We start from the raw sequence: 27,950 nt of genomic DNA on the forward strand, positions 1-27,950 counted from the left end.
GAATTTATAATTTTTTTTTTATTTTTTACAAATATACACAACAGTCCATCAAATGTTATTTTTTTTATAGCAGTTGTGAAGGTTTGGCATCAGCATGGCTTGTGATTGGCTAAGAGAGAATGACTCCTAAGCTTGGCTCCAGGGGGTTACACCCCTCGGCTTTGTTTGCGATCACTCCATTGTCAAAGTTAAAAGAGAATTGTGGTTTAGCGTCAGCAGAAGGGTTTTCCTGTAACTAAGGTAACATTGTACACTCCATACCAGTGATCTCCAGCAAAGGGAACAGCCCTTCTGTACTCACCGGTCTCTTCTCTCATTGGTTTAGTGTCCTGAGTTTGCAGCAAAGGAACTGGTACATTAGGTTAAGGGCTTTACTGAAGCTTCTCCTCTAGTAGGACCCCATAGCTACAGATAATCAGCTATAAGTACTCCCTGTCAGTACATCACTTCAGTCATCCAGCAGCACAGTACATAGGGCATCCTGATCATCCATCACTATAGATACAATTGCTCCATCGTTGAACTCAAAGGATGTACCTCCATCGACCACCATGCAAGCATCCCAGCACCGGGACCGCACACATACCCTTCCAAACAAAAAAACAAAACAAAAACATCATTCCTAAACTTTTTAAAGGGGAACAAAACAAAACAAATGAATGTAAAATTGGTCAGAGAGCTCTTCTGAGCACCATTGCAATGCCCATGACTTTTCGAAAGGTTGGTCGTTAAATGAACAGAACAGCAGAGGGCGCTGCATTCCAACTCTGGATCTATTATATACACTGGGAAGTTGGTACAAAAGAATATTCATTTGCAAAGATGAGCTATTATTGTCTGACCTGTTATTTGCAAATTGATTTCTGCAACCAGGAGATAAATGATATTTAATCTGGATGGGACCAAATGCAGGTTCAAATCACTGGCACCCAGGGCTGCCATTAGCACAACAACATTTTCTGGGCCCCCCAACCTTACTCATCAGTAGGAAGGCCACACAAGACACACTCTTTAAACAATTCGCCCCCCTACAAATTACAAAAAAGAACTTTGGTGCCCTGGGCCCCTCTACAAGTTTTGGTGGTCAGGCTCCCCCAACAAGTTAAAGAAAAAAAAACATTGGTGGCCATGGACCCCCTACAAGTTACAAAAAACAAACAAAAAAACTTTGGTGCCAGGGCACCTACAAGTTATTTAATAAAAAAAAGAAAAAACAATACAAATTAGTGGACAGGGCCCCTACAAGTTATAAGAAAAAACAACACTGCAGTTACTTTAGCCATGGAGCTCTGGTGCGTGTATCTTCAGCTTCCTGTGCTCTGATTCGCCAGTGAAGTGTAAGTCCCAGTAAAGCCAAATGGTAATTGGATAAACTGGAGGGGAGGTTCAAACTTCACCCATCCAATCCCAATGCATCTTTACCGGGACTTGCACTTCACTGGTGAATCAGAGCACAGGAAGCAAGATGCAGGCTCCGGAGCTCCAACCTGCCCTTCTTTCAGAGGCCGGCTATGCAAGTAAGTGCAGCACAGCTCGGCCCCCCTTAACTCCACAAAACATTCGGGCCCAGAAAAGCAGTACCCCCATTCCCCCCTGATGGCTGCTGACACCTACTTGGACGTGAAGCCACGCTGCCGACTGCTCGAAAACACTCTGTTTGCAATGGGCTCTCGAACACTAAAAAACATCTTTGGCTCCTCTGGATTATAAACGAGGGAGTCATTGTATGCATCAGTAACTGTTAGGAAAAAATAAATAGATCAATAAATATATATATTTGTACAATACCTGCTTTCTGCCTTGTGGTCTATCAAAGTCCGATGTAACTTCTAAACCTTAAAGTGGACCTGTCACCCAGACACAAAAAGCTGTATAATATAATCCTTTTCAAATTAAACATGAAATCCAATTTCTATTTTTTATTGAAACATTCATAGCTGTTGTAAAGCCATTTAAAAATCAGCTGTCAATCAAATATTGTCTGCCCCTCCTCTATACCTTAGGCATAGAGGCGGGACAGACAATTACTTTCACTTTCCATTCAGCACTTCCTAGATGTCTCTGCTCTCCCCACATTCCCCCAATTCTCTTCACCATTTAATAGTGTAACCAGTGCATGGGGATGGACATCAGGTCCCCCATTCTGGTGCACAAACAAGATTCTGAGATGACACAAGGCTTGTCTTAATAACAGTGTCCACACAATGGCTCCTGCCTGCTTCCTATAATTCTGAGTTCCCAGACTGAAGGAAACAAGATTCAAAGCATTTATTTAGTGTAATTAAAGTTCATTTTGCTTGACTAATGTGATAAAATAGGATTTTGAATATTTTTTTGGGTGACGGGTCCCCTTTAAGGCCTGCTCTCATTGGGTGAGGCTTTTAAACAAGCGGATCTCTGCTACCCACCAAGTGCCCAACCCACCAGGGCAATTAAAAAAACAACTAACTCATGAAAAGCAGCAGTATTGCAGTTACTATACAGATTTCCAAGCACACCCACCGTGTTGTATTAGATCGTGGTCTAAAGAGAAGTTCAAGGATTTATGTTTTCGGACTGCAAGACAAAAACAACTGTTAGGGCAGGAAAACCATTAAAAAATGTGAATAATTAATCCAAATCAGAAGGAAATCGCACACCGATAATCTATTTAAAGCATTGGCCTCTGAATTTCATATGATGCAGCATTTTCTAGATCTGGCTTAGCTTTCTCTTGATTGGAAAGAGGAAAAAATATGATTGTTAAAGTTAATGGGGCTCTACCTTAACCTTTACACTGAAAGGGGTGCTGTTCTCTTTTAGGACAAGGACAATTTTCAACTAGTTTGCATCTCCATTTGCTGCTATATAACTGTACTTTAAAGTGATACTGACATTAAAAATGTTCTTTTCAAAATATTTATCTGCATTTAAAGTTACCTATAGGTCATGTTGATCTTTTTTACTGATTGTTCTGCTTTTGTAAGTAATTGTTACTTGAAGTTCCAAAACCTGACTGTTTTGTCAACCTGACTGTCCCTTCTCAAACTGTAAGAGTTTCTAACGGACTCCTGCTGCACAAATATGGAAGCCCCCTCATAGAGGAAAATGGGGCTACGAAAGGTAATGTAAAAGCATCAGGAAAATACTTTTAGAACAAAATTATAAATAGCATTCAAAGATAATGTTATGATAGATATTAAAAAAGGGTTATTTTCTGGTGTCAGTATCTCTTTAAAACATACTATACCTTAAAGAGATACTGACACCTGAAATTAAACCTTTTTTTACTGTGATATTATCTTTGAATGCGATCTATAATTTTGCCATAAAAGTATTTGCCTGATGCTTTTACATTACCCATCTGATCCCCATGTTCCTCTATAAGGGGGCTGCCATATTTGAGCTTCAGCAGTCCGTTTGCATTAGAAACTCAAACTGACATGTTGAGACGGGACAAACGCAGAACTATAAGTGAAAAACGATCAATATGAGCTATAGGAAACTTTTGATGTACATTTAGATTTTGAATAAATTTTTCAGTGTCAGTATCACTTTAATACTTCGTTTCAGAGTATTGTAAACAACGTTAAAGGACAACAGGACTAGAACAATTTTATAATATTGTAATACAGGTAACGAGACCTGTTATCCAGAATGCTCGGGACCAGAGTTATTCCGGATAAGGATCTTTCCGTAATTTGGATCTCCATACTTTGTTTACTTAAAGGAAAACTATACACCCAAAATGGATATTTAAGCAAAAGATAGTTGATATCATATTAAGTAATATAGTAACATGGTAAGTAGGGATGCACAGAATCCACTATTTTGGATTCGGCCGAACCCCCGAATCCTTTGTGAAAGATTCGTCCGAATACCGAACCCTAATTTGCATATGCAAATTAGGAGTGGGAGGGAAAAACATCTTAGACGTCCTTGTTTTGCGACAAAAAGTCACGCAATTTATCTCCCCGCCCCTAATTTGCATATGCAAATCAGGATTTGGTTCGGCCGAATCCTGCTGAAAAAGGCTGAATCCCGAACCGAATCCTGGATTCGATGCATCTCTAATAGTAAGGTTGAAAAAGACACACGTCCATCAAGTTAAACCTTTTAGTTTTTTTTTAATCTGCCTAACTACTACTTGACATATTAAAGAATCTTATCAAACTGGAATATATATTTAAGTAAATATTGCGCTTTTACATCTCGTGCCTTGAACCACCATTTTGTGATGGTCTGTGTGCTGCCTCAGAGATCACCTGACCAGAAATACTGCAGCTCTAACTGTAGCAGGAAGAAGTGTGGGAGCAAAAGAAAGAACTCTGGCTTTTAATTGGCTCATGTGACCGAATTTATGGTTTGCTTGGTTTGTTTGTGTGCACTGTGAATCCTATGATCCCAGGGGGCGCCCCTTATTTTTTAAAATGGCAATTTTCTTTATGATTATCCAATGGCACATACTATTAAAAAAGTATATATTATGAAAATGGGTTATTTACGTGAAGCAGGGTTTTACATATGAGCTGTTTCATGCAATATCTTTTTATAGAGACCTACATTGTTTGGGGGGTATAGTTTTCCTTTAAAAATTATTTCGACTTTAAATAAACCCAATCAAGCTACTGTTTTATTATTACAGAGAAAAGGGAAATCATTCTTAAAAATGTGAGTTATTTTATTATAATGGAGTCTATGAGAGATGGCCATCACATAATTGGGAGCTTTCTGGATAGCGGGTTTCCAGATAACGGATCCCATCCTTGTAATGAGTACTCCTACACACATGCAAATCCAATCAGAAACACAAGCACGACTCTATAGTGTGGCACTGTGTATAGCAGCGCTATGTGAAGCCACTCACCAATATTAAGCAGCTCTTCCACAGACTGTGAGGACATCTTATTTATATTGTAAGACCTGCAGAGGATACAGATGCAACAGATTGGCCTTGTGATATAGAAAATAAAAGGATGAAAACAAATGAAATAATGACCAAGTTCAGTTAAATATATAAATCAACAGTGTAAACCCGTCATCCCAACAATACATTTTGCCTAATTATAGAAAAGGTCATTCTTCAACTCTTCAATACAAATGCATTAAGGGGCAGATTTATTAAGGGTATTTTTTTATGGTCATAACTTTAAAATTCGACTAAGGAGTTTTTCAAATTCAATTTGAGTTTTTAAAAAAAATCGTATTCGATTTTTGAGATTTATCATACTCTGGCTCTTTAAGAATTCGAATTAGACTATTCACCACCTAAAACCTTTCCGAATTGCTATTTAAGTCAATGGGAGAGGTCCAGGGATTAATTTGGAGCTGCTTGCAGTCTTCCTGACATTTGAGGGGTTTTTTTTTCGGAGAAAAAACTCTTAATTGAGTTTGATCAAATTTGATTCAAAATTTTCGGTCGTTTCAACCCATCCGAGTTTTAAAAATTTGATTTTAATAATAAATTTAGATTTTTGAAGATATCCATGAGTGACTGTAACTACGATTTCCAAGACATAACTTTCATTCGATTGCTGCCTGCTGCTGCCGCCAGTTCATGGCCAGAACATCATCTGATTTGTTATTTTTCCTACTTTAACCCTACAGCTTAAATATAAATGGTTAGTATTAGATCTTTGCATTAAAGGAGAAGGAAATGCTAAAACTAAGTAAGCTTTATCAGAAAGGTCTATATAAATACACCAGTAAACCCTCAATGTAATGCTGCCGAGTCTTCTGTCAAAAGAAAAACAGCGTTTCTTTCATTTCATTGTGTACTCATGGGCTTCTGTATCAGACTTCCTGTTTTCAGCTTAAACCTCCAGGGCTAGGGCTTGAGCATGCTCAGTTTGCTCCTCTCTCCCTCGCCCCCCTCCCTCATGTAATCTGAGCCCAGAGCCATGAGTGAGCAGGGAGAGATTCAGGCAGGAAGTGATGACACACCAATCTAATATGGTAGCTCCAATCCTAAACAAACAGATAGTGTCTCTGGAGCGGTTTACTCAGGTATGGTAAAGCATTCTCAGAATAAATATAGCGTTATAGCTTGTACTATTGTGGCTAATCTATTGGTAATTAACTGCCTCAATGGCTTTCCTTCTCCTTTAAAACCTACGATCACTAGCTGAATGTTTGCCGGACATTATGTCCACCCTGCGACATTAGAGACGGGTCAGATGTGGGTAACTAATTATATAGTGGCACTGGGTTCGGCTGGTGTAGGATCTGTGAATCGCTCACCCATGCATCTCTAACCTGGGAGGCTGGGGAAAGAGGACTACTTATAGGAGTCACCTTGCGTCTCTCAAAACTCACAAATTTAAAAATCTAGTCCATAATTAAATGCATAAGGTTAGGAATTAAATGATGTAGAAATTACATCAGAAGCCTGACATATCATACTCTATATGATAAATACCTATAAAACATCTCAAAAGCGCAACTAGAAATACATCTGCAGAGTCACTGGACGAACCTCAAACTCTGGTAAGAAAAATCAGACTATTATTATTATTATTCATAATGCAACCCCTGATGCCCTCATCATAGATTCTAAAATTGTGAGGACCAGTTAGCATGAGATTTTTGGTGGTGTTCATTTATCTGCTATCCAAGATGCTGCCCCTTACTGCCCCTTCCAGTCTTCATATTTTATATTTATTATGTGGCTGTTATCCTGAGATATAAACTGGCGCAGACTTTAATTATCTGCTGTTTAACTTGGACAGATAATAGTGTATCCCAAGTAGCCATGCTTAACTAAAGAAGTAGCGAGAAATGTTGTACATTATGTTTTGTGCTTCTGTACCAGCCCAAGGCACCCACAACCCTTTAGCAGTAAAGATCTGTGTCTCCAAAGATGCCCCAGTAGCTCCCCATCTTCTTTTCTGCTGATTCACTGCACATGCTCTGTGCTGCTGTCACTTACTGAGCTTAGGGACCCACTCACAATATACAGTACACATAGAATAGAAATGTCACAATATAAGGCTGATTAGTAATTAATACAGATAATTACTACATGGCAGCACAGAAACCAGTGCAATTAGCATCAGAATTTAATAATCAGCAAACCTGTAGCATCAGCTTATATTACAGGGGAAGCTAATTTTCTGATGGATAATTAGTGACGAGCCCTAAGCTTAGCTTCTCAACAGCCAATCAGAGCCCACTGAGCATGTGAGTGTCACAGACACTTTCCAAGATGGTGACCCCCTGTGACAAGTTTGAAGTCCTGGATCATTGCTGCTATTGACAAGCTGAAACTTTAGCCTCGTGCAATAACTTCAGTATAGGAAATATGGCATTTTAATCACATTCTTATTTAGGGTTTAGTTTTCCTTTAAAGCTATTGGGACACATTAAATCTGTCATGCTTTAAAGGGCACCAGCGATCTTACACTGGATCTAGAGCTGGTGACAATATAAACAGCTTGGTTACATCATACTCCTGGGGGCTTTATATTCAGATTTACCAAAAAAGACACAGTAGAACCTTCCTGGGGCGCTAGTACTTGATGGGGTGAATTCAGTAGATAAATATTGACCATCAGTAAACTCTGGGCACTCGTACACGAATGTGAACCAGACAACACAATGAATGCTCCATTGCCAACTGCTGAAGCAAACATGGAACCAGGGAATTGATGAAAAACCTGAAACAAAGGAATGTGGTTTCTCCTAAAAAAAAAAAACCCACTAGTTACAGGAAGAGATAAACCAATGAAGGGCAGATGCTTTAACCAAGCGCTAAAGAACAAAAGAGAAACAATTCTAAAATGGGACAATGATATTACAGCTGGGCTTTAGGGTGTTTTAGAGGACTTATCCCGTGTTTAGTACACAGTATTTAGTTTTAATGTTTAGTACAAGAATGGGATACTTAATCCGGAAACCCGTAATCCAGAAAGTTCTGAATTACGGAAATCTTAACATTTTTTTCCTCCTTTTTCTCTGCACTAATAAAACAGTACCTTGTACTTGATTCAAATTTAAGGTATGAAAATCCAAATTACGGAAAGATCTGTTTTCCGGAAAACCTCAGGTCCTGAGCATTCTGGATAAAGGGTTCCATACCTGTACAAGTAAACTGATGCTAAAGGTGGCAATAGCCGCACAGATAATATCGTTTTGTACAATATTCGGTGCGTGTATGGCGGAGATGAGCCGACGATCGGACAGGTCTGAAGAATTTCATCAGGCACCTTTGAAGGCCAAGCTTTTATAACATTACATCTAAAAGGATAATGCCTGACGCGTTTCGTGTCACGCAGGGACACTTAATCATAGGCCATGGCCGATTGGTTGCTATGGGTTACTGCACTGGTGCAAATTTGCCCAATTTTTATAAATGAGCCCCTGTGAGTATAATACATTGAGCCTATCATATCTACCAACATTTCACTAGGAATAATAAATCAAAGTAGTATCACTTTTAATCACAGCCCTGATCTAACCTAACCACACCCTGAGTGAGTCCTAAATTCGTCTAAGTCATGACCCCTTGTAACAATTTAACGAACAAGGGTTACTGAATAAAAATAAGGGATGCACCAAATTTTGGGGTTTGGCTGAAAGATTCAGCGAATCAGCAACCAAATACAACCACATCGAGACGCAGAAAGAAAAACATTCCCATTTCCTTGTTCAAGTGACAAAAAGTCACGTGATTTGTAAGATTTGGATTTAGCCAGGCACTTGGATTTGGTCTGATCCGAATCCTGGTAAAAGAAGCTGAATCCTAAACGAATCCCAAAATGAAGAGTGGATAAAATTTATCAATAACAATGGGATCTGGCGCATCATCTTAAATGGGGTGGTTCCCCTTTGATGTAACTTTTAGTATGTTATGGAATGTCCAATTCCTAGCAACTTTGCAATTGGTCTTCACTATTTATATGTTATACTTGGAGTTATTTACCTTTTCTTCTGACCCTTTACAGCTTTCAAATGGGGGTCACTGACCCCATCTAAAAACAAATGCTCTGTAAGGCTACATATGTTTTTTATTGCTACTTTTTATTTCTCATCTTTATATTCAGGCCTCTCCTATTCATATTCCACAATCTTATTCAAATCAGTGCATGGTTGCTAGGTTAATTTGACCGTAGCAGCCAGATTGCCGAGATTGCAAGCTGGAGAGCTACTGAATAAAAAGTTAAAAACCCTAAATAATAAAAAATGAAAACCAATTGCTAATTGTCTCAGGATATCACTTTCTACATTATGCTACATCATACTAAAAGTTAATTTAAAGGTGAACAAATCCTTTAAATAGAACCCGTCACCCAAAAAAATTATTCAAAATCCTATTTTATCACATTAGTCAAGCAAAATGAACTTTAATTACACTGTATAAATTATTTGAATCTTGTTTCCTTCAGTCTGGGAATTCATAATTATAGCAAGCAGGCAGGAGCCATTTTGTGGACACTGTTATTAAGACAAGGCCTTGTATCATCTCAAAATCTTGTTTGTGCACCAGAATGGGGGACCTGATATCCATCCCCATGCCCTGGCTACACAATTAAATAGTGAAGAGAACTGGGGAATGTGGGGAGAGCAGAGACATCTAGGAAGTGCTGAATGGAAAATGAAAGTAATTGCCTGCCCCGCCTCTATGCCCATGAATGCTTTAATAAAAAATAGAAATTGGATTTCATGTTTAATTTGAAAAGGACTTTTTTTTATACAGATTTTTGTGTCTGGGTGACAGATCCACTTTAAGGAGTATACACCCACTGATAATAAAGGGCTGGAAAAATTATTTCTAAAAAGAGATACCTTTTTGAACGGCTGTATAGTATTTACATACATTTATAGTATTTAAGGAAATTACCAGGCTTTTGATCCTGTGCCTGTGCAAACGTTCAGACCGGAACTCTTCTGTTTCTCCCAAGGACCATCATCAACAGAGATCTCGTAGTAGGAGGCCCTATGAAGCGAGAAGGTAAAACGTGGTTTGCAGGATTTATAGTTCACCCTGAATAAGACAGAACATAGGTGTATATCAGGTGTGCATAACACACAGGGCTAAATCATGGCTATTATATTGTATCCTCTTAGGCAGCCAGGAAACAGCAGAGACGGAAAGAAGCCATTATAGTGGGTTTGTATAATGTGAAATCCAATAGATTTGTTCTATATGCCTGTAAAAAAAGTGTATAAGAAAAGTGATAAAAAAAAAAAAAAAAAAAAAAAGATAAACTATATTTGGAAAAATTATGTTTATGTTTTAAGGGAATTGTTCAGTAAAAAAATAAAAACTGGGTAAATAGATAGGCTGTGCAAAATAGAAAAAATTCTACAAAGTTAGTTAGTCAAAAATGTAATGTATAAAGGCTGGAGTGACTGGATGTCTAACATAATAGCCAGAACACTACTTCCTGCTTTTCAGCTCTGTTGGTTTACACGGATTGGTTACCAGGCAGTAACCAATCAGTGACTTGGGGGGACACATGGGTCATAACTATTGCTTTTGAATCTGAGCTGAATGCTGAGGATCAGTTGCAAACTCACTGAACAGTTATGTCCCATGTGGCCCCCCCTTAAAGTCGCTGACTAACTCAGAGTTAGAGAGCTGAAAAGCAGGAAGTAGTGTTCTGTTCTACATCCAGTCACTCCAGCCTTTATACATTACATTTTTGGCTAACTAACTGTATTAGAAACTTTTTTTTATTCCATATCTATTTATCTAGTTTTTATTTTTACACTGAACTGTTCCTTTAAAGGAAATCAGTAGAGGCTGCAAAATTGTTAGGGACCTCTGAGCCATCATAAAATCAGCAAGTAGCAACAATTTAAGCACATTGCATGCAATAGTGCGAATTGATCAAATAAGAAAGCGGACAATGAAAAACAAAAGCACATTAAGTGGTTTTAAGCAACAGAAGGTGGTACCTTGATGATAAGGATTCTCCAATAAAGACTTCATTTAAGGCTCTCACTGGCAAAAGATGGGGTCCAGACACTGCTACAGACTCTAAAGTTAACATGAAGCAGGATCAGTTGAATGCTACATCAACACACAGTTCCAGACTAAGTGACTATACTGTCATGGAAAAACATGTTTTTTTCAAAATGCATCAGTTAATAGTGCTACTCAGCAGAATTCTGCACTGAAATCTGTTTTTCAAAAGAGCAAACAGATTTTTTTTATATTAAATTTTTAAATCTGAAATGGGGCTAAACATATTGTCAGTTTCCCAGCTGCCCCCAGTCATGTGACTTGTGCTCTGATAAACTTCAGTCACTCTTTACTGCTGTACTGCAAGTTGGAGTGATATCATACCCTCCCTTCCCCCCCCAGCAGCCTAACAACAGAACAATGTGAAGATAACCAGATAGCAGCTCCCTAACAAAAGATAACAGCTACATCATAGATCTAAGTACAGCAGTCAATAGTAAAATCCAGGTCCCACTGAGACACTTCAAGTATAAGTAAACCTTAAAAATAAGTAAATGTGAAATTGATGAGGGTGCTATTCTAATTTCTTTTGTAATTTACATTCATTTTTTGCTTTAATTCCAAGATATTAAAGGTTACATGTACTGTTAATATGAATGAATTTTGTTACAACAGCGCCACCTGCTGGTCAGTTTCCCACCAGTCTGACCACCAAGTAGTTAAGGAAGTCGTCAGGAGAAAGAGGCTGCTCTGATCTTCTTCCACTTAGGAAAAAAAATAAAAAAACGTTCTCAAATCTTTCCTAAGCGGAAGAACATCAAAGCAGCCTCTTTCTCCTGACAACTTCCCTGACTACTTGGTGGTCAGACTGGTGGGAAACTGACCAGCAGGTGGCGCTGTTGTAACAAAATTCATTCATATTAAGAGTACATGTATCCCTTAAAATCTTGGAGTTAAAGCTAAATAAACAATGAATCTAAATTACAAACTTGCTTAGAATAGCACTCTCGTCAATTTTACATTCACTTATTTTAAAGGTTTACTTATCCTTTCAGATACATTGACAGCATCCCTTTAAATAGCTAACCATTTACCCTACAAATATTGCATTTATTATCAAGTCCAAGCTTTGCTTTAGTATTTGTTTAAACTCAAACAGAAACTCAAAAGTAAGCATTCATCCAGTATCAGAAAAAACAAACTGTCTAAAGAGATCAGTCTACAATATACTAAGAGTTCATGAAAACGTGAATAAATCCTTAAAGGCTAGTGATGTTTTTATCCCTCTCGTTCCAAACACGATTTTTTCTGAAGGAAACTTGTCCTCACTGGCTCCCATCAGTAGAAATGGTATTAAAATACAGTTTAATAAATGAATCACTAAAATGCTTGTTCTAACTTGTATTTGCCATTCTAAATCTTCACTCCAAAATACTTAAAACTAGGAGGGAAAGGGTGAGTGTGAAAACTGAATTAAAGATGTAAAACACTTTTTAATTGAATCTAATTAAATTACAGTAATAAGGCAAAGTGTATTTTGCAAACGAACAGGAACAAATAAATTAATGGAGATGAAAGCAATTTGGAATTTGCAAGAGGATTCTATAATGGGCAGGAATAAACACTATCCAATTTTCGAATTTGAACTTTCTAATTTGTATTGGTGTCAAAATTCACACATTCACGTTTTAATCCCCCTATTCGAATGTAAATTCAAATGTGAGATTTATCACGCCTCGGCCACGGAAACAGTCCTAATTCGCATATTCTCCCTCTAAAACCTGTTGAATTCATGTAGAAGTCAATGACAGAGGTCTGTTGAGCCATATGGAGATGTTAATAGCCTTCCTGACATTCAAGTTTTTTTCGGAAGGGAAAACAAATCAATTTACGAATCTAATTTTTGGATTGTTCTTATTCGATCGTATATTAGACATTCAAATTATATTCCACTATACTACACAATACTAATTCAAAATAATACATACAATTATACCAACTACATAGCAAATACAGTAGCAGGGAAATAAATCTGACTATAATGGATACCAGATCAGACTTGACACAATAATTTTTAAAAATTTAAAAAAAACTTTCCCAATACACTGTTGAAATAAAACAAATCCTATGTGTGTTATAGTGGGCATGGCATCATCACCTTACTTTGCTCTAGCTGGCTGTTATGGGCCTTAATGTGCTGATCCAGGCTCAGCTGCTGCTCATGTAAATCCACAGGGATGAGGTTAAAACCAGTTCCTTCCAGGTAAAGTCTGATCCTCTGGCGCCACTGCCATCTAGAAATGAAAGGAATTAATACAATACTAGAAGAGCAGCCAACCAAATCCATGGATTATTGTAGGGAATTTTTATCAATCCAGTACAGTTACTGAATCTGACTTCATAGTCCTCAAAAAGTTAGGGATATACTTGCTTAAAGGAGAATGTGGCCCCCATTTATAGTCGCTGACTAACTGAAGAGTTATAGAGCTGAAAAGCAGGAAGTAGTGTTCTGGCTATTATGTTAGACATTCACTCACTCCAGCCTTTATATATTACATTTTGGCTAACTAACTATATTAGAAATTTTTTTATTTTGCACAGCCTATTTTTTTATTTTTACATTGAACTGTTCCTTTAAGACCTACCCTTAAATCCATATTCCTCCTCCCCTGTGGATAACACAGCACCCCCCATCACATGATTAAACACCTTGGGCCCCCTAACAATAATTTTCAAATGCTAACGAACCCCCAGAACAAATACCAGTCTTATGTTCCACAAGCAGAGCAGGGCACACAAAGGGAGCATAGGGCAGGCATAGTATGGCAGACACAGGCAGAGTAGGACAAGCAAAGAGTATGGCACACACAGGCAGAGTAGGACAGGTAAAGAGTATGGCACACACAGGCAGAGTAGGACAGGTAAAGAGTATGGCACACACAGGCAGAGAAGAACAGGCAAAGTGTATGGCACACACAGGCAGAGTAGGACAGGCAAAGAGTATGGCACACACAGGCAGAGAAGAACAGGCAAAGTGTATGGCACACACAGGCAGAGTAGGACAGGCAAAGTGTATGGCACACACAGGCAGAGTAGGACAGGCAAAGAGTATGGCACACACAGGCAGAGAAGAACAGGCAAAGTGTATGGCACACACAGGCAGAGTAGGACAGGCAAAGAGTATGGCACACACAGGCAGAGTAGGACAGGTAAAGAGTATGGCACACACAGGCAGAGTAGGACAGGTAAAGAGTATGGCACACACAGGCAGAGTAGGACAGGTAAAGAGTATGGCACATACAGGCAGAGTAGGACAGGCAAAGATTATGGCGCACACAGGCAGAGTAGGACAGGTAAAGAGTATGGCACACACAGGGAGCATAGGGAAGGCAGAACAGAGCAGGAGTTTCCACATATCAGGACCACTCTCAGATTTGCTACATACAGTGACACAGTGCTGGCGCCCCATATCATTTTGAAGAACAATGTGGGAAGTTTCGGTCTGGGTCTCAGGTGTGAACAGTACAGGCTTTAGGAGTGTGAACAATAGAGGTGTCACAAGTGTGAACAATACAGGGGATTACAGTCTGAATTTGATTAAACAATGCAGGGGCCAGTTAATCTCTGTAGTGAAACCTATTAAAATTCACACATGGTAAGCAGACACAGCAGGCAGACTGATGTGGGGGGCTACTCAAGGGGGGTCGCGGGCCGCAAGCAGCCCGCAGGCCACCAGTTGGGCAGTCCTGATTTAATGGATAGACCCAGGAGAAGAGGGTTGGGCTGTTTAAAAACAGCTGGCAGAATGCAGCCTACCATTTCCCAGTACTCCTTAACCACCGTACAAGTCCACCACATGTGATAAAATGTGCCCCTCTCTCCACACTGGGGGGAGAGGGTGTTGTTTTAAATATGGGCTAGATTTGTGGGGGTGTAATACCATCTAGATAAAAGAAGATTGCTCCAACTGCGCATGCACCGTCACGCCGATCTATTCCCGAAGATTACTGAAGAGAAGAAGATGGCGCCTGTGAACTCTGATGCCCTGAATCTGCACCGAGGGGTAAGTAAGAGTAAGGGGCATTTACCAAAGGTACCTACTAGGCTGGGGGTGGTCTATGTAGGGTAGGGGGTTTTATTAGCAAGGGTTTGGTTCTCCTTTAAGAGATCTTTTGAAAGCAGAAAGTTTGGGAGAAAGTCTGAGAGACCGTGGGAGAGATTTATAGAGGAGGGGTGCAGCCCTTGCAAAGTCTTGAATGTGAGCAGGTAATGAGAGAAGAGTTGAGGAGCAGGTCAGTAGAGGAGAGTAGTAAGCGGTTGGGTGAGTATATAGAGATGAGTTCAGAGATGTAGGATGGGGCAGAGTTATGAAGTGCTTTCAATGTCAGGGTCATTAGTTTGAATTTTATTCTGAAAGGTAGCGGTAGCCAGTGTAGGGATTGGCAGAGTGGCGAGGCAGAGGAGGAGCGGTTGCTGAGGTTTATGAGCCTCAAGGCAGTGTTCCCTATGGACTGAAGAGGTGACAGTCTCTGGCAGGCAAAAGGCAATCAGGGTCACAATCGCGCACACATACAGCGGGGGGGGGGGAGGGTTGCACAACAGGAGGCAGTAGCCCTCAGAGTCCAGAGGGGGGGGCCCTGAGGCAAAAGACACGGTGGGCCCCGGGCCCCCCAGTCCGACCCTGAAGCCAATTAATAGAAAGTTACAGTAGTCTAGACGCGATATGATGAGAGAGTGAATAAGAATTTTAGAGCTTTCTTCAATATGGAAGGCAGTACAGGCAATTCTAGTCTACTGTGCACAAGTTCTAGTATAGTTTCAATCAAAATGAAATTAATCATACCTGAACTCACCACGATATAGTTTCTGTAAAGCTTCTGGGAAGGACCGAGTGTACCGCACTGGTAAACAAAGGTGTCCTTCAGACCTGTGAAAAAGAGCACTCTTATCTCATCCTATGAAAAATACCCATATGTATAAATTGGCTTCAAGCCCTCCCTGTCATTTCACTTCAAATATACTCAACAAAGTACAGTAGAACCCCCATTTTATGTTTTTCAGTGGACCAGAAAAAAATGATGTAAAAAAAAAATGTAAAACCAGGGAAATGTGTTAAAGTAACTTTTTCTTCAAGTACTGAATTATTATTGCAGCATCAATGTTACACTATAGGGGGGCATGTGCAAGGCCTCTCTGTCACATACACAACCTAAAGCAATACGTGATTGGTGGAGGACTGTATAAGGGGCACACTGATTGGAACTGACCATTTATAGGCAGAACCATGGCAAAATAAACATCTGTTTAGTATTTTAAACCTCTATTTCACAAATAATTTTGAGTTATTTAGCTTTTTATTCAGCAGCTCTCCAGTTTGCAATTTCAGCAATCTGGTTGCTAGGGTCCAAATGAAAGCTCACTTACCTCTCTGGGTCAGTATTAACTCCAATCACTGGTTTAAAGCGGTCTTGTACTTTGCTTGCTGCAAGCAGCATTGTGCCATCACCTAGAAAAGAACACCATACTGGTGAGTGTAAATAATATTTCTGTTCCTGCTCTTTGCAAGTAGGGAAAAATTATTAGACCATGTAGAAAAACATGACACCAAAAAGAAATCTCTGGTGCATAAAAGTACATGTATGGGACCTGGGGCTTTCCAGACAACAGATCTTTCCACACCTTAAGTCTACTGGAAAATCATGTAAACACTAAATAAACCCAATAGGCTGGTTTTGCTTCCAATAAGGATTAATTATATCTGTTTTATTAATTCAGAGAAAAAAGGGAATACTTTGTAAAAATGTGGATTATTTGGATAAAATGGAGTCTATGGGAGACAACCTTTCCATAATTCGGATCATTCGGGATAAAGGGTTTCCGGATAACAGATCCCATACCTGTATTATCAGCTATATACTTGTTATCCATTTGATCTATATCCACTGGCACATACCAGGGTCACCAAGTGTTTTAAAAGAATGACAATATAATGCAGTGTTGCCCTGTACTGGTAATACTGGTGTGTTTGCTTCAAAAACTCTACTATAGTTTATATAAACAAGCTGCTGTGTAGCCATGGGGGCAGCCATTCAAGCACAGGATACACAGTAGATAACAGATAAGTACTACTATAGTTTATATAAACAAGCTGCTGTGTAGCCATGGGGGCAGCCATTCAAGCACAGGATACACAGTAGATAACAGATAAGTACTACTATAGTTTATATAAACAAGCTGCTGTGTAGCCATGGGGGCAGCCATTCAAGCACATGATACACAGTAGATAACAGATAAGTACTACTATAGTTTATATAAACAAGCTGCTGTGTAGCCATGGGGGCAGCCATTCAAGCACAGGATACACAGTAGATAACAGATAAGTACTACTATAGTTTATATAAATAAGCTGCTGTGTAGCCATGGGGGCAGCCATTCAAGAACAGGATACACAGTAGATAACAGATAAGTACTACTATAGTTATATAAACAAGCTGCTGTGTAGCCATGGGGGCAGCCATTCAAGCACAGGATACACAGTAGATAACAGATAAGTACTACTATAGTTTATATAAACAAGCTGCTGTGTAGCCATGGGGGCAGCCATTCAAGCACATGAAACACAGTAGATAACAGATAAGTACTACTATAGTTATATAAACAAGCTGCTGTGTAGCCATGGGGGCAGCCATTCAAGAACAGGATACACAATAGATATTTGGAATACATCACCCATTAAATTTAATAACATTAATACTACCACAGACCTACCCCTCCCACGGAGTATTTAGTCTCCAGGAAAAAAGAAAAATGATTGGAACTGAACCAAAGCTCCACGTGAAAGCAAAACAATGCAGTCTAAATACAGTCAGTAACACATTCAAATCACTTTCTAAATAATAGGTTTGACCTTCCTCTGTATAAACAATCGTGTAAGAGGAGCTGTATTTGTTCTAAGTTACCATTACAATGTAAGAGCCAAAGACCACGTTTCTACCTCCTGCTGATATAATGGCATCAGCCCATCGTACCGTCTCCTCGTCATAGTCTCTTCTTTTCACAAGTCGAACATCGGCACCTTCATTGCTGAGTTTAAAAAAAAAAAAAAGTTAGTTAGTTACACACCGGACTGTGTCAAAATGCACATATTTGAATTTTAATCACCCTATTGGAATGTAAATTGGAATGTGAGATTTATCACACCTTAACCATGGAAACAGTCCTAATTTGAATATTTGCCACCTAAAACCTGCTGAGTTCATGTACAAGCCAATTTGGAGCCTTCCTGACAGTCCGAACCATTCGATCAAATAGTAGCCATTCAAATTTTTTCTTAAATAACCTCCCAGTCGAACTGTGAGTATATTCGAATTAAAAAAAATTCACACATATTCAAAATTCAACCTTTGATAGATGGGCCTCTAGCATTATGGCGGAAAATCGGATAAAATAAACTACAGTACAAGCAAATACATAACGGAATCTCTTACCGTAGGCTCTGTACAACGTGCTCAACATTTTCTGAGTGTATATTGTATCGTTGCAGAAGACCATTGTAGCTGGATCCCTTCAATTCAAGCTGCAATCAATAAGATACATTGTATTAGACCAGTAACCCCCCAAAAAGTAGGGCTGCCCCAAGAGTAGTTATGGGCAGATTTTGGGTGAGCGTTTCTTTGCCAACATACACATAAAGCATGAGTATTAGTCAGGGGTATCTTATATTTAACTACCTATCAATAAACCACTGGTCAATGGGGGATACAGCTTGTTTAAATATAAATACTGTATGTAACCTTGCAGTGAATTAAGGAGGCCCTGAACAAATGCTGAAACTTAAAGGGATACTATCATGGGAAAATATGTTTTTTCAAAATGCATTAATTAATATTGCTGCTCCAGTGAACTTCTGCACTGAAATCTGTTTTTCAAAAGAGCAAACATAATTTTATATTTAGACATATTGTCAGTTTTAACATAAAAACCACATATGATAAAAAATGAAAACCAATTGCAAATTATCTTAGAATTTCACTCTCTCTGTCATGCTAACATTTTATTTAAAGGTGAACAACCCCTTTAACTGTCCCACAAGCAACAGTCACACGTAGTTTGCTGCTCCTACTTTTTAAAAAAGGGAAAATCACAGGGGCTTACAACTCTCACTGCAGTATTACCTTTAGGGCACTTGGGCTCATTTCAAATGTTTATGCTTGAAAGGGCCTGACCCCAAAATGTCCCATTTTCTGCTAATAAAACGCAAGGGACTGTCCCTGTTTGCACCTGCCCTTTGAGTGCCAGTGATTCCTTATCTCATTTCAAATTTTGTCACCCAAGCCTTTTTCTGAATCACCCTCAATTAAGTCCTACGGGAATTGCAAGCACAGGTCAAGCTATTATTCTTCAAAAATGCATCAGTTAGCATGTAAGCCTGTGTACAGGACCGCCATCAGAAATCGCAGGGCCCCATACGACAAAATTTCCTAGGCCCCCTGGCCCGCGCCCAACGCAAGCCCCACCTACAGGTCTGCCCTCCCCACCACACAGTAAAAAAACAAAAAAAAATATTGGTGGCTAGGGTTCCCACGTTAATAAAAAATAAAAAGATATTGGTGGTCAGGGCCCCCCATAAAAAAAAATATTGGTGGCTAGGACCCCACATGAGTAAAAATGGCCAGGCCCCCCCCCCACACACTTTATAAGAAAAATTGGTGGCCAGGGCCCCTTAAACGTCCATGCCTTCCCGAAGTCAGCAGCTCTCAGAAAGATGGGGGGGCCCGGCTAATCAAGTAAGTGTGGCATGGCCGGGGCCCCCTACAACTCTCCCCCCTGATGGCTGCCCTGCCTGTGTACAAGGGCCTATATCGGGTTAATCCGAACTATCAGATTGCAACAAAGAGACTGGGCGCCGACGAGATGAGGTCCTTGGTTACCAGAAAAATCAAACCTCCCTGATGGATATCTTGGCCAGATATTCATCAGAGAGACCCGTCGTAAGCCCCCATACACTCGCAGATAATCTTCGGAGACTATAGGACCAATATTGTTTGTAAGTATGGCAGCCTTTACTACAGTCTTTACTACAGCAATCACTAGTTTAGCAGTCAAATAAAAATATTATTAGTTTCTATCCTTTGGGGTCTATTGCAGTGTCAGTCACTCCTGTAAACAGATTGTGTGAACAGATTAGTGGAATGCTAAATCAGCAAAGCAGCTCTAAAAGCCCAAACATTCAAACACTTACAATAGAGAAGGGTAAGAGTTGACTGTTATAAAGAATAATGTATTGAACAAGACACATTTTGCAACAATGTAATGATGTAATGTCCGGGTGTTAGATTTAAAAAGCCGTTCGGCACTTCAGAGCGCTATGCCTATGACTACGTATCAACTGATACGAAACGGGTCCATGTTTGCTTTTAACAAGTTGAAATAAACTTATAAAACACGAGTGGACGTGGAGTGGTCGTCGACATTTCTTCAATTTGCAATTCACCTTCAGCTACGGGTTCGGGTGATGAACCCCAGCCACTCATTTCATCTGGTAAGTGCTCCTTCCTCATGCCATCCTTGTATTTCGTTTGAAGTACTGCTTACCCAAGAGTAAGACCCGGGGTTTTACATACCCAGGTAAGTGTGCCATATTGATGATATGAGCACATATCATATATGTGAGCGACATATTTTTTCTGCATTAAAGTGAACTGCTTTTTTGAGACAATTTAAGTAGCGAGGCTACATCAAATTAGAGTCCTGCAGCGGGTCGGGTACCCGCAAAAACCTGCAGTACCCTGCGGGTTGTGTTTAGAAGTTCCAGGTGCTGATATACCCGCGGGTCAGCGGTTCTGCGGGTTGCGGGTCGAACCGCAGGTATTCTCATTATCGATATTCACTCCTTTCTTCTGGTCACGTCTACTTCCGATAATGTCACTTCCGGTTTACAATGACAGAACTTCCTGTTTTACTCCTTTTTTTCCGATGAGATCACTTCCCGTTTACAATGACAGCACTTCCTGATTCTTGATGGTCAGCGGGTCGCGGGTCCGGGTTGCGGATAAGGTACTTGCGGGTAGGGTCGGGTAGCGGGTCCAAGCGGGTAAGAATGCGGGTTGCAGGTCCGGGATTGCAGGTTGCGGTTACGGGTCGGGTTTGGGTCCCAAAAAATGGACCCACGCAGGACTCTACATCAAATGTAGAGTTAACTCAATGCAGTTATTAAAGCCAAAAGTTGAGCGTACCAAACTGAGCATTTTTTCCATATTTTTCCAATGCCTAACACAGGAGAAATTTGCAATGTTTTAAAGCTACCCAGACAGCACCCTACTCGAGGTCCCAACTGGCAGCTGTCCATAATGCTACCTCAGTCACCATTGACCCCTAGAGTGCACCCGTTATTTTGCTTTATGTTGCCCTTCACCCATCCGTTTCACCACCAGTGATTTTCCGCAGAGCACATGCTTTATCACTTAATGCACATAACATTACACTCTAGCAATAGCAAGTTATTTTAGCATACATATTTACCACATAGCAGACGGCCAGAAACCCTAGACAGTCCTGTATGTAATTTTATCTCTATACTGTGACTAATTCTAGTCTAACACTGCAAGTCAAAATATTATTTAGGATGTTTTGCCTTTCCATATAATCCCATTTTTGTTACTGAATTTCTAACCAATTTACTCCTTTTAGAACATTAGTTTGCTTATCAACACATTAAATGGATCTTTTGCCATTCAATTATATATAAAAAAAATGAACTTACTAATCTGGTAGCTATGATCCAGTTAATGCTAGCAACCAGGCAGTGATTTGAATAAGACACTGGAAGATGAAAATGGGAACTGAATAATAAAGTAATAAAAAAAAAAAGATTATTCTTTAACATACTAACTCGTTAACGGAGAACTAACCCCCCCCCCCCACCATGGATCATCGCCCTGTCGCCGTTTCTGAAGGAGCGCAAGCAGAGAGTAATTTCTTAACAAAAGCTTTGCGAATTAAAACTGTCTTGGTGTTATTTTTTCATTAAAAAGAATCAAATTTTTTTTTTTTTTTTAAAAAAAAATTATGTTATTGGTCTTTCAAGTACCAACAGTAACTTCTGATGCTGACACATTGGGGTATATTTATCAAAGAGTAAAGTTAGAGATCGACACGGTCCGCTGGAGTGAAATTCCGACACTCTCCATTCATTTCTATGGGTATTTATCAATGGGTGAAAGTGAAAGTTAATTCTTTGATAAATACTCCTTTAAAAATCCCATAATAATAAATGGAGAATGGCGGAATTTTACTCTAGCGGACCATGTTGATCTCTAACTTCACTCTTTGATAAATATACCCCATTGAATGATACAAATAATTTCCACTTTCATTTTATAAACAAGGACATATGTTCCTGTTGCACGGGTGTATACATTACTGTATCAAAACAATAACAGCAACAGTGAATAGGAAGCCCTGGCATTTGGTTTACATTGTATGGATATTGTATATACCGGTAATCATGTGCAGAATAAAGAATCTACCAGCGTTTTTTTTTTGAAAAATGGTAACCTATAGATCTACTGCACAAGAAGATTTGGGCTGCAAATATTAGTAAAGTGGCCTGTTGCTCTCACCACAGACCTTGCTCAAAACAGATGCAATTCTAAATGATAAGTATTCGCTACAAACCAAGGCAACGGTTATAAATAGCTCTATAAAGTAACAATCAGATTGAAAATCAAAACAACTCTAAATGACCAATGGCTGACTGCCACGCCAGTGTTCCAAAAACCTCAATTTCCACATCCCTGATGTTGCACAAGTGGCATAAAAGAATCTAAACCAGAAGTCACAAGGCATACGCGTGTTAAATAAGACAAACAAGGGGCAGATTTACTGAAAACAATTAATATTTGGGTATTTGGGAATATTTACTTTAAAATAAATGTTAAAATGCTAGAGATTTACCTATTTGTAGCAAAACAATTAATATTTGTGATTCTGTGAGCTGTGCTTAACTTTAAAGGAGTGTTTACTTTCAAATGAATGTTAAAAAAAAGAATGATAAAACTTGACAATTTTGCAATTGACTTTTTTTCAAATTCTAGCCACACTATTCTAGCGGGCAAATCAAAATGTTATCCAGTTGTCAGGGTTCTCAGCAACTAGGAAACCAGCAAGGCTTAAAGGAACAGTAACATCTAAAACGTGTTTTAAAGAAATGGAAATATAATGCACTGTTCTACTGCACTGGTAGAACGAGTGTGTTTGCTTCAGAAACACAACTATAGTTAATATAAACAAGCTGCTGTGTAGCCATGGGGGCAGCCATTCAAGCACAGGATACACAGTAGATAACAGATAAGTACTACTATAGTTTATATAAACAAGCTGCTGTGTAGCCATGGGGGCAGCCATTCAAGCACAGGATACACAGTAGATAACAGATAAGTACTACTATAGTTTATATAAACAAGCTGCTGTGTAGCCATGGGGGCAGCCATTCAAGCACAGGATACACAGTAGATAACAGATAAGTACTACTATAGTTTATATAAACAAGCTGCTGTGTAGCCATGGGGGCAGCCATTCAAGCACAGGATACACAGTAGATAACAGATAAGTATTACTATAGTTTATATAAACAAGCTGCTGTATAGCCATGGGGGCAGCCATTCAAGCACAGGATACACAGTAGATAACAGATAAGTACTACTATAGTTTATATAAACAAGCTGCTGTGTAGCCATGGGGCAGCCATTCAAGCACAGGATACACAGTAGATAACAGATAAGTACTACTATAGTTTATATAAACAAGCTGCTGTGTAGCCATGGGGGCAGCCATTCAAGCACAGGATACACAGTAGATAAAAGATAAGTACTACTATAGTTTATATAAACAAGCTGCTGTGTAGCCATGGGGGCAGCCATTTAAGCACAGGATACACAGTAGATAACAGATAAGTACTACTATAGTTTATATAAACAAGCTGCTGTGTAGCCATGGGGGCAGCCATTCAAGTACAGGATACACAGTAGATAACAGATAAGTACTACTATAGTTTATATAAACATGCTGCGGTGTAGCCATGGGGCAGCCATTCAAGCACAGAATACACAGTAGATAACAGATAAGTACTACTATAGTTTATATAAATAAGCTGCTGGGCAGCTATTCAGGCACAGAATACAACGTAGATAACAGATAAGTGCTGAAGAATCCCATTGTATACTATAGAGCTTATCCGGTATTTGCTATATAACCTTTTTTACAGCTTGAATGGCTGCCCCCATGGCTACACAGCAGTGCTTTTTATATAAACTAAAGCAGAGTTTCTGAAACAAACACACCAGTTGTATCTGTGCAGATCAACAGTGCATTATAGTTTCATTACTTTAAAACACTCATTTATTGGTGATACCGTTCCTTTAAGTATGTTTTTTTAGTTTATCTTTCTGTTCAAGCCTTTTTACTTCTAATCTGCTGAATGGTGGGGAATTTATAGGGATTGGATAGGCAATGTAAAAGCGTTGGGCAAATGCTTTTATGCCAAAATTATAAACAGCATGCAAAGACCATAATGTTATAATAGAAAAGGTTAATTTCTAGTGTCAATGTCTCTTTAAGACAGACAATGCCAGATTGAAGCACTAATCTGTGTGTGACCTCTGCAAAGCCAGGCTTGTCCTACACATGGAACTTATGAATCCCCATAGAGAGGCCAAAGTTACAGTCACCTTCTTCTCATCCACAAAACAGAAGAAAGATGAAGTTCCAAAATTCTACTGAACACCATTATTTTTTTTGCATAGTCTTTTTAATGTTTATAGGTTTAAATATAAACAGTAAATAGACAGATAGATGATAGATACATACATTTAATTGCACATAATGGACAGGGAAAGCCTGATTCACTGTGCAGCGCCAATGTCCCTTGGCATCCCGCAGAAAATCTAATGGCTATGTTTTTCCCTTTTTGAAAATGTCAGTGGCCCAGAGAATATTTCACAAACTTCTTAGCTTACCTCTCATGAATGAGTCCGATGACTGACAATTTTATTCCTAAAAGAAACATCAGTGGATCGGGCTTTCCTTGTCCTTTTAAAAAAATCTTAAAGGAGTTGTTCAACACTTTTTCAGCTCATTTGGTTTCAGATAGTTCAATAGAAATAAAGACTTTTTCCGGTCAGTTTCTATATGACCGTTTTTCTAATATTGAAGTGTAAAGTTTCATTTTTCACCTTCTAAAGCAACTCTGGGAGGGTGGGTCGCCGACTCTGTAACTGTTCTAAACTGATTAGTTGATATATTTGTTATCTTTGTCCCTGCTGAGCAGAATCCCTGAGTTTGGCAGCTGTTAGAATTGATACAATAGTTGCTAATACTCCACAGATGCTGCTGAGAAATGTATCAACAGTTCAGATGCCCCTGGATCCAGTATTCGATTTGGGATTCGGGCAGGATTCTGCCTTTTACAGCAGGATTCGGACAAATCCTTCTGCCGGACCGAACCAAATCCTAATTTGCATATGCAAATTAGGGCCGGGGAGGGAAATCGCGTTAATTTTTGACACAAAACAAGGAAGTAAAAGGTTTTTTCCCTTTCCCACCCCTAATTTGAATATGCAAATTAGTATTTGGTTCAGTATTCGACCGAATCTTTTGCAAATGATTCGGGGGTTCGGCCCTATTGAAAACACTTATAAAGCATGTGTAATAATGAAAGGATATTATAAATCAGTTTAAAAGGGGTAAGGATGCCACCCTGCATTAGAAGTGGCAGAGATTGCTGTAGACACATCAGCATTGGAATGAAAAGGCCTAGAACTCCCAGAATGCCTTTGGGATCCTGAGAGTTTCACTTATACTACAGCTGGAAAATGCAAGGCTGGACAACGCTAGTCTATGCTATACATATATCAAACAACTGCTACAAAATTGCACATTAGACAAAAGGGGCCCCTTAGAAACCAGGACATGTGTCCTATCTGCTCTACCACGACTGACATTCTAATGACCACCTGGCAAACAGATTTCAATCACAGTCAACCTGTGACTATCAATATATACAACAAAAGGGGTCAGGATGTGGAAGTCATGTTTAAAGGGATGGTTAATCTTTAAATTAAACATAATTCTGCCTCTTTATAGGTCCCTGGTGAGGCCTCATCTGGAATATGCAGTGCAGTGCACTCATATAAATGAGCTGGAGAGAGTGCAGAGACTAAGTGCAACTAAATTGGTTAGAGGGAGGGAAGAGTTAAATTATATGGGGTTGTTTTCTCTGGAAAAAAGGCGCTTGTGAGGGGACATGATTACACTTTACAAGTACATTAGAGGACATTATAGACAAATAGCAGGGGACCTTTTTACCCATAAAGTGGATCACCGTACCAGAGGCCTCCCCTTTAGACTAGAAGAAAAGAACTTTCATATGAAGCAACGTAGGGGGTTCTTCACAGTCAGGACAGTGAGGTTGGGGAATGCACTGCCGGGTGATGTTGTGGTGCTGATTCAGTTAATGACTATAAGAGGGACTTGGATGATTTCTTGGACAGACATAATATCAAAGGCTATTGTGATACTAAACTCTATAGTTAGTATAGGTATGGGTATATAGAATTTATGTGAAAGTAGAGAGAGGTGTGTGTATGGATGCTGGGTTTTCATTTGGAGGGGTTGGACTTGATGGACTTTGTCTTTTTTCAACCCAATTTAACTATGTAACTATTATGTTAAAGAATGGCTACTTCTAAACAACGTTTCAATTGGTCTTTTAATGGTGTTTAATTGATTTACCTTCTTCCTCTGTCCCTATCCAACTCTGAAACGACTGACTCCATTTCCAAACAAAAGCTCTAGAAGGCTACGCATTTATTATTATTGCTCATCTTTCTATTCAGACTCTCTCCTATTCATGTTCCAGTCTCTTATTCAAATCAATGCATGGTTGCTAGGGTCATATGGACCCTAGCAACCAGCCTGCTGAAATGGCAAACTGAAGAGATGCTGAATAAAAAGCTCAAGAAGGACAACTAATAAATAATGAAAACAAATTGCAGATTGTCTCAGAATATCCCTCTCTACATCATACTGAAAATTAATTTAAAGGACCACTCGGGAGGGGTATTTAGAACATTGCTGAGGCAACAAGAGTTGTGATGAGAGGAAGCCCAGCTGTCACCCTATTGACTTATAAACTCACCAAGTCCCTCAGCTCCTGCTCAGAGAGACCAGTGGATCTGTAGCGCTGCTGCTCGAACTCGTATCGCGTTGTCTTGGTTACCACAGCCACCCTAGCGGGACGGAACCCCTCAGTAGAACGTGGCCCCGAGTATGCCCGGCGGGAGCTGAGACCACGCGGGACCCGTAGAGCCGCACCACCACCGCCGCCGCCGCACACGGAGCACAGGAGGCGCAAGCTCATGGTGGTCAAGAGAAAGCCCTGACGACTCCTCCGCGCTCCCGCCCCACTGCAAAAACTTCCTGCAACTCGGAGACAAATCGAGCACCTGTTTCCGAGCACACTTCCGGTTTGCGCGCGCCATTCTCTGACAGCACGCTGGGAAAATGGGCGGGGCGCGAGAGAATGGGCCACGGCTGGGTGTAGTAGAACGCACGCTTGTGATTGGCTCTGTGTAGCAAACGGGCGGAATAGGGGCGGTATAGTACTACGTCACGTGTTGTCAACATCAAGTTCTGGGAGCTTTTTAAGTCGGGGCTCATTCATCAACGCTGGGCAAATTTGCCCATGGGCAGTTACCTATAGCAACCAATCAGTGATTAGCTTTTTAAAGCCAGCTGCAAGTAGAACAATGAAAGAATCAATCTGATTGGTTGCCATGGGTTACTGCCCATGGGCAAATTTGCCCAGTGTTCATAAATGAGCTCTAGTTCAACAAAAACTATACCCCTCAAACAACGACGTAGACTTCTATAAAAAGATATTGCATAAAACAGCTCATGTGTAAAACCCTGCTTCATGTAAATAAACCATTTTCATAATAATATACTTTTCTAGTAGGATGTGCCATTGGGTAATCATAAATAGAAAACTGCCATTTTAAAAAAATAA

At 39.6% G+C, this 27,950-nt stretch overlaps 1 protein-coding gene across 4 annotated transcripts; it reads right to left on the bottom strand.

The window, feature by feature from the left end:
- On the bottom strand, nt 1-27,435 carry nadk2.S (NAD kinase 2, mitochondrial S homeolog). 4 transcript variants are annotated; one of them, XM_018244520.2, is made up of 12 exons: nt 27,081-27,435; nt 18,373-18,461; nt 17,880-17,968; nt 16,310-16,391; nt 15,729-15,812; nt 13,049-13,179; nt 10,879-10,960; nt 9,818-9,913; nt 4,847-4,932; nt 2,503-2,556; nt 1,615-1,738; nt 1-587 (listed from the first exon to the last, which is right to left on the bottom strand). In XM_018244520.2, the coding sequence occupies exons 1-12, from the start codon at nt 27,300-27,302 to the stop codon at nt 449-451; spliced, it is 1,278 nt and encodes a 425-aa protein (XP_018100009.1). In that variant the 5' UTR covers nt 27,303-27,435; the 3' UTR covers nt 1-448. The 4 variants fall into 4 exon arrangements, with proteins under 4 accessions (XP_018100009.1, XP_018100007.1, XP_018100008.1 ...); XM_018244518.2 differs by having other exon boundaries at nt 9,818-9,961; XM_018244519.2 differs by having other exon boundaries at nt 4,847-4,902; nt 9,818-9,961; nt 27,081-27,434.
- Nucleotides 27,436-27,950: the final 515 nt, after the last annotated feature.

Source organism: Xenopus laevis, chromosome 1S (assembly GCF_017654675.1).
Source record: "Xenopus laevis strain J_2021 chromosome 1S, Xenopus_laevis_v10.1, whole genome shotgun sequence".
Lineage (NCBI taxonomy): Eukaryota > Metazoa > Chordata > Amphibia > Anura > Pipidae > Xenopus > Xenopus laevis.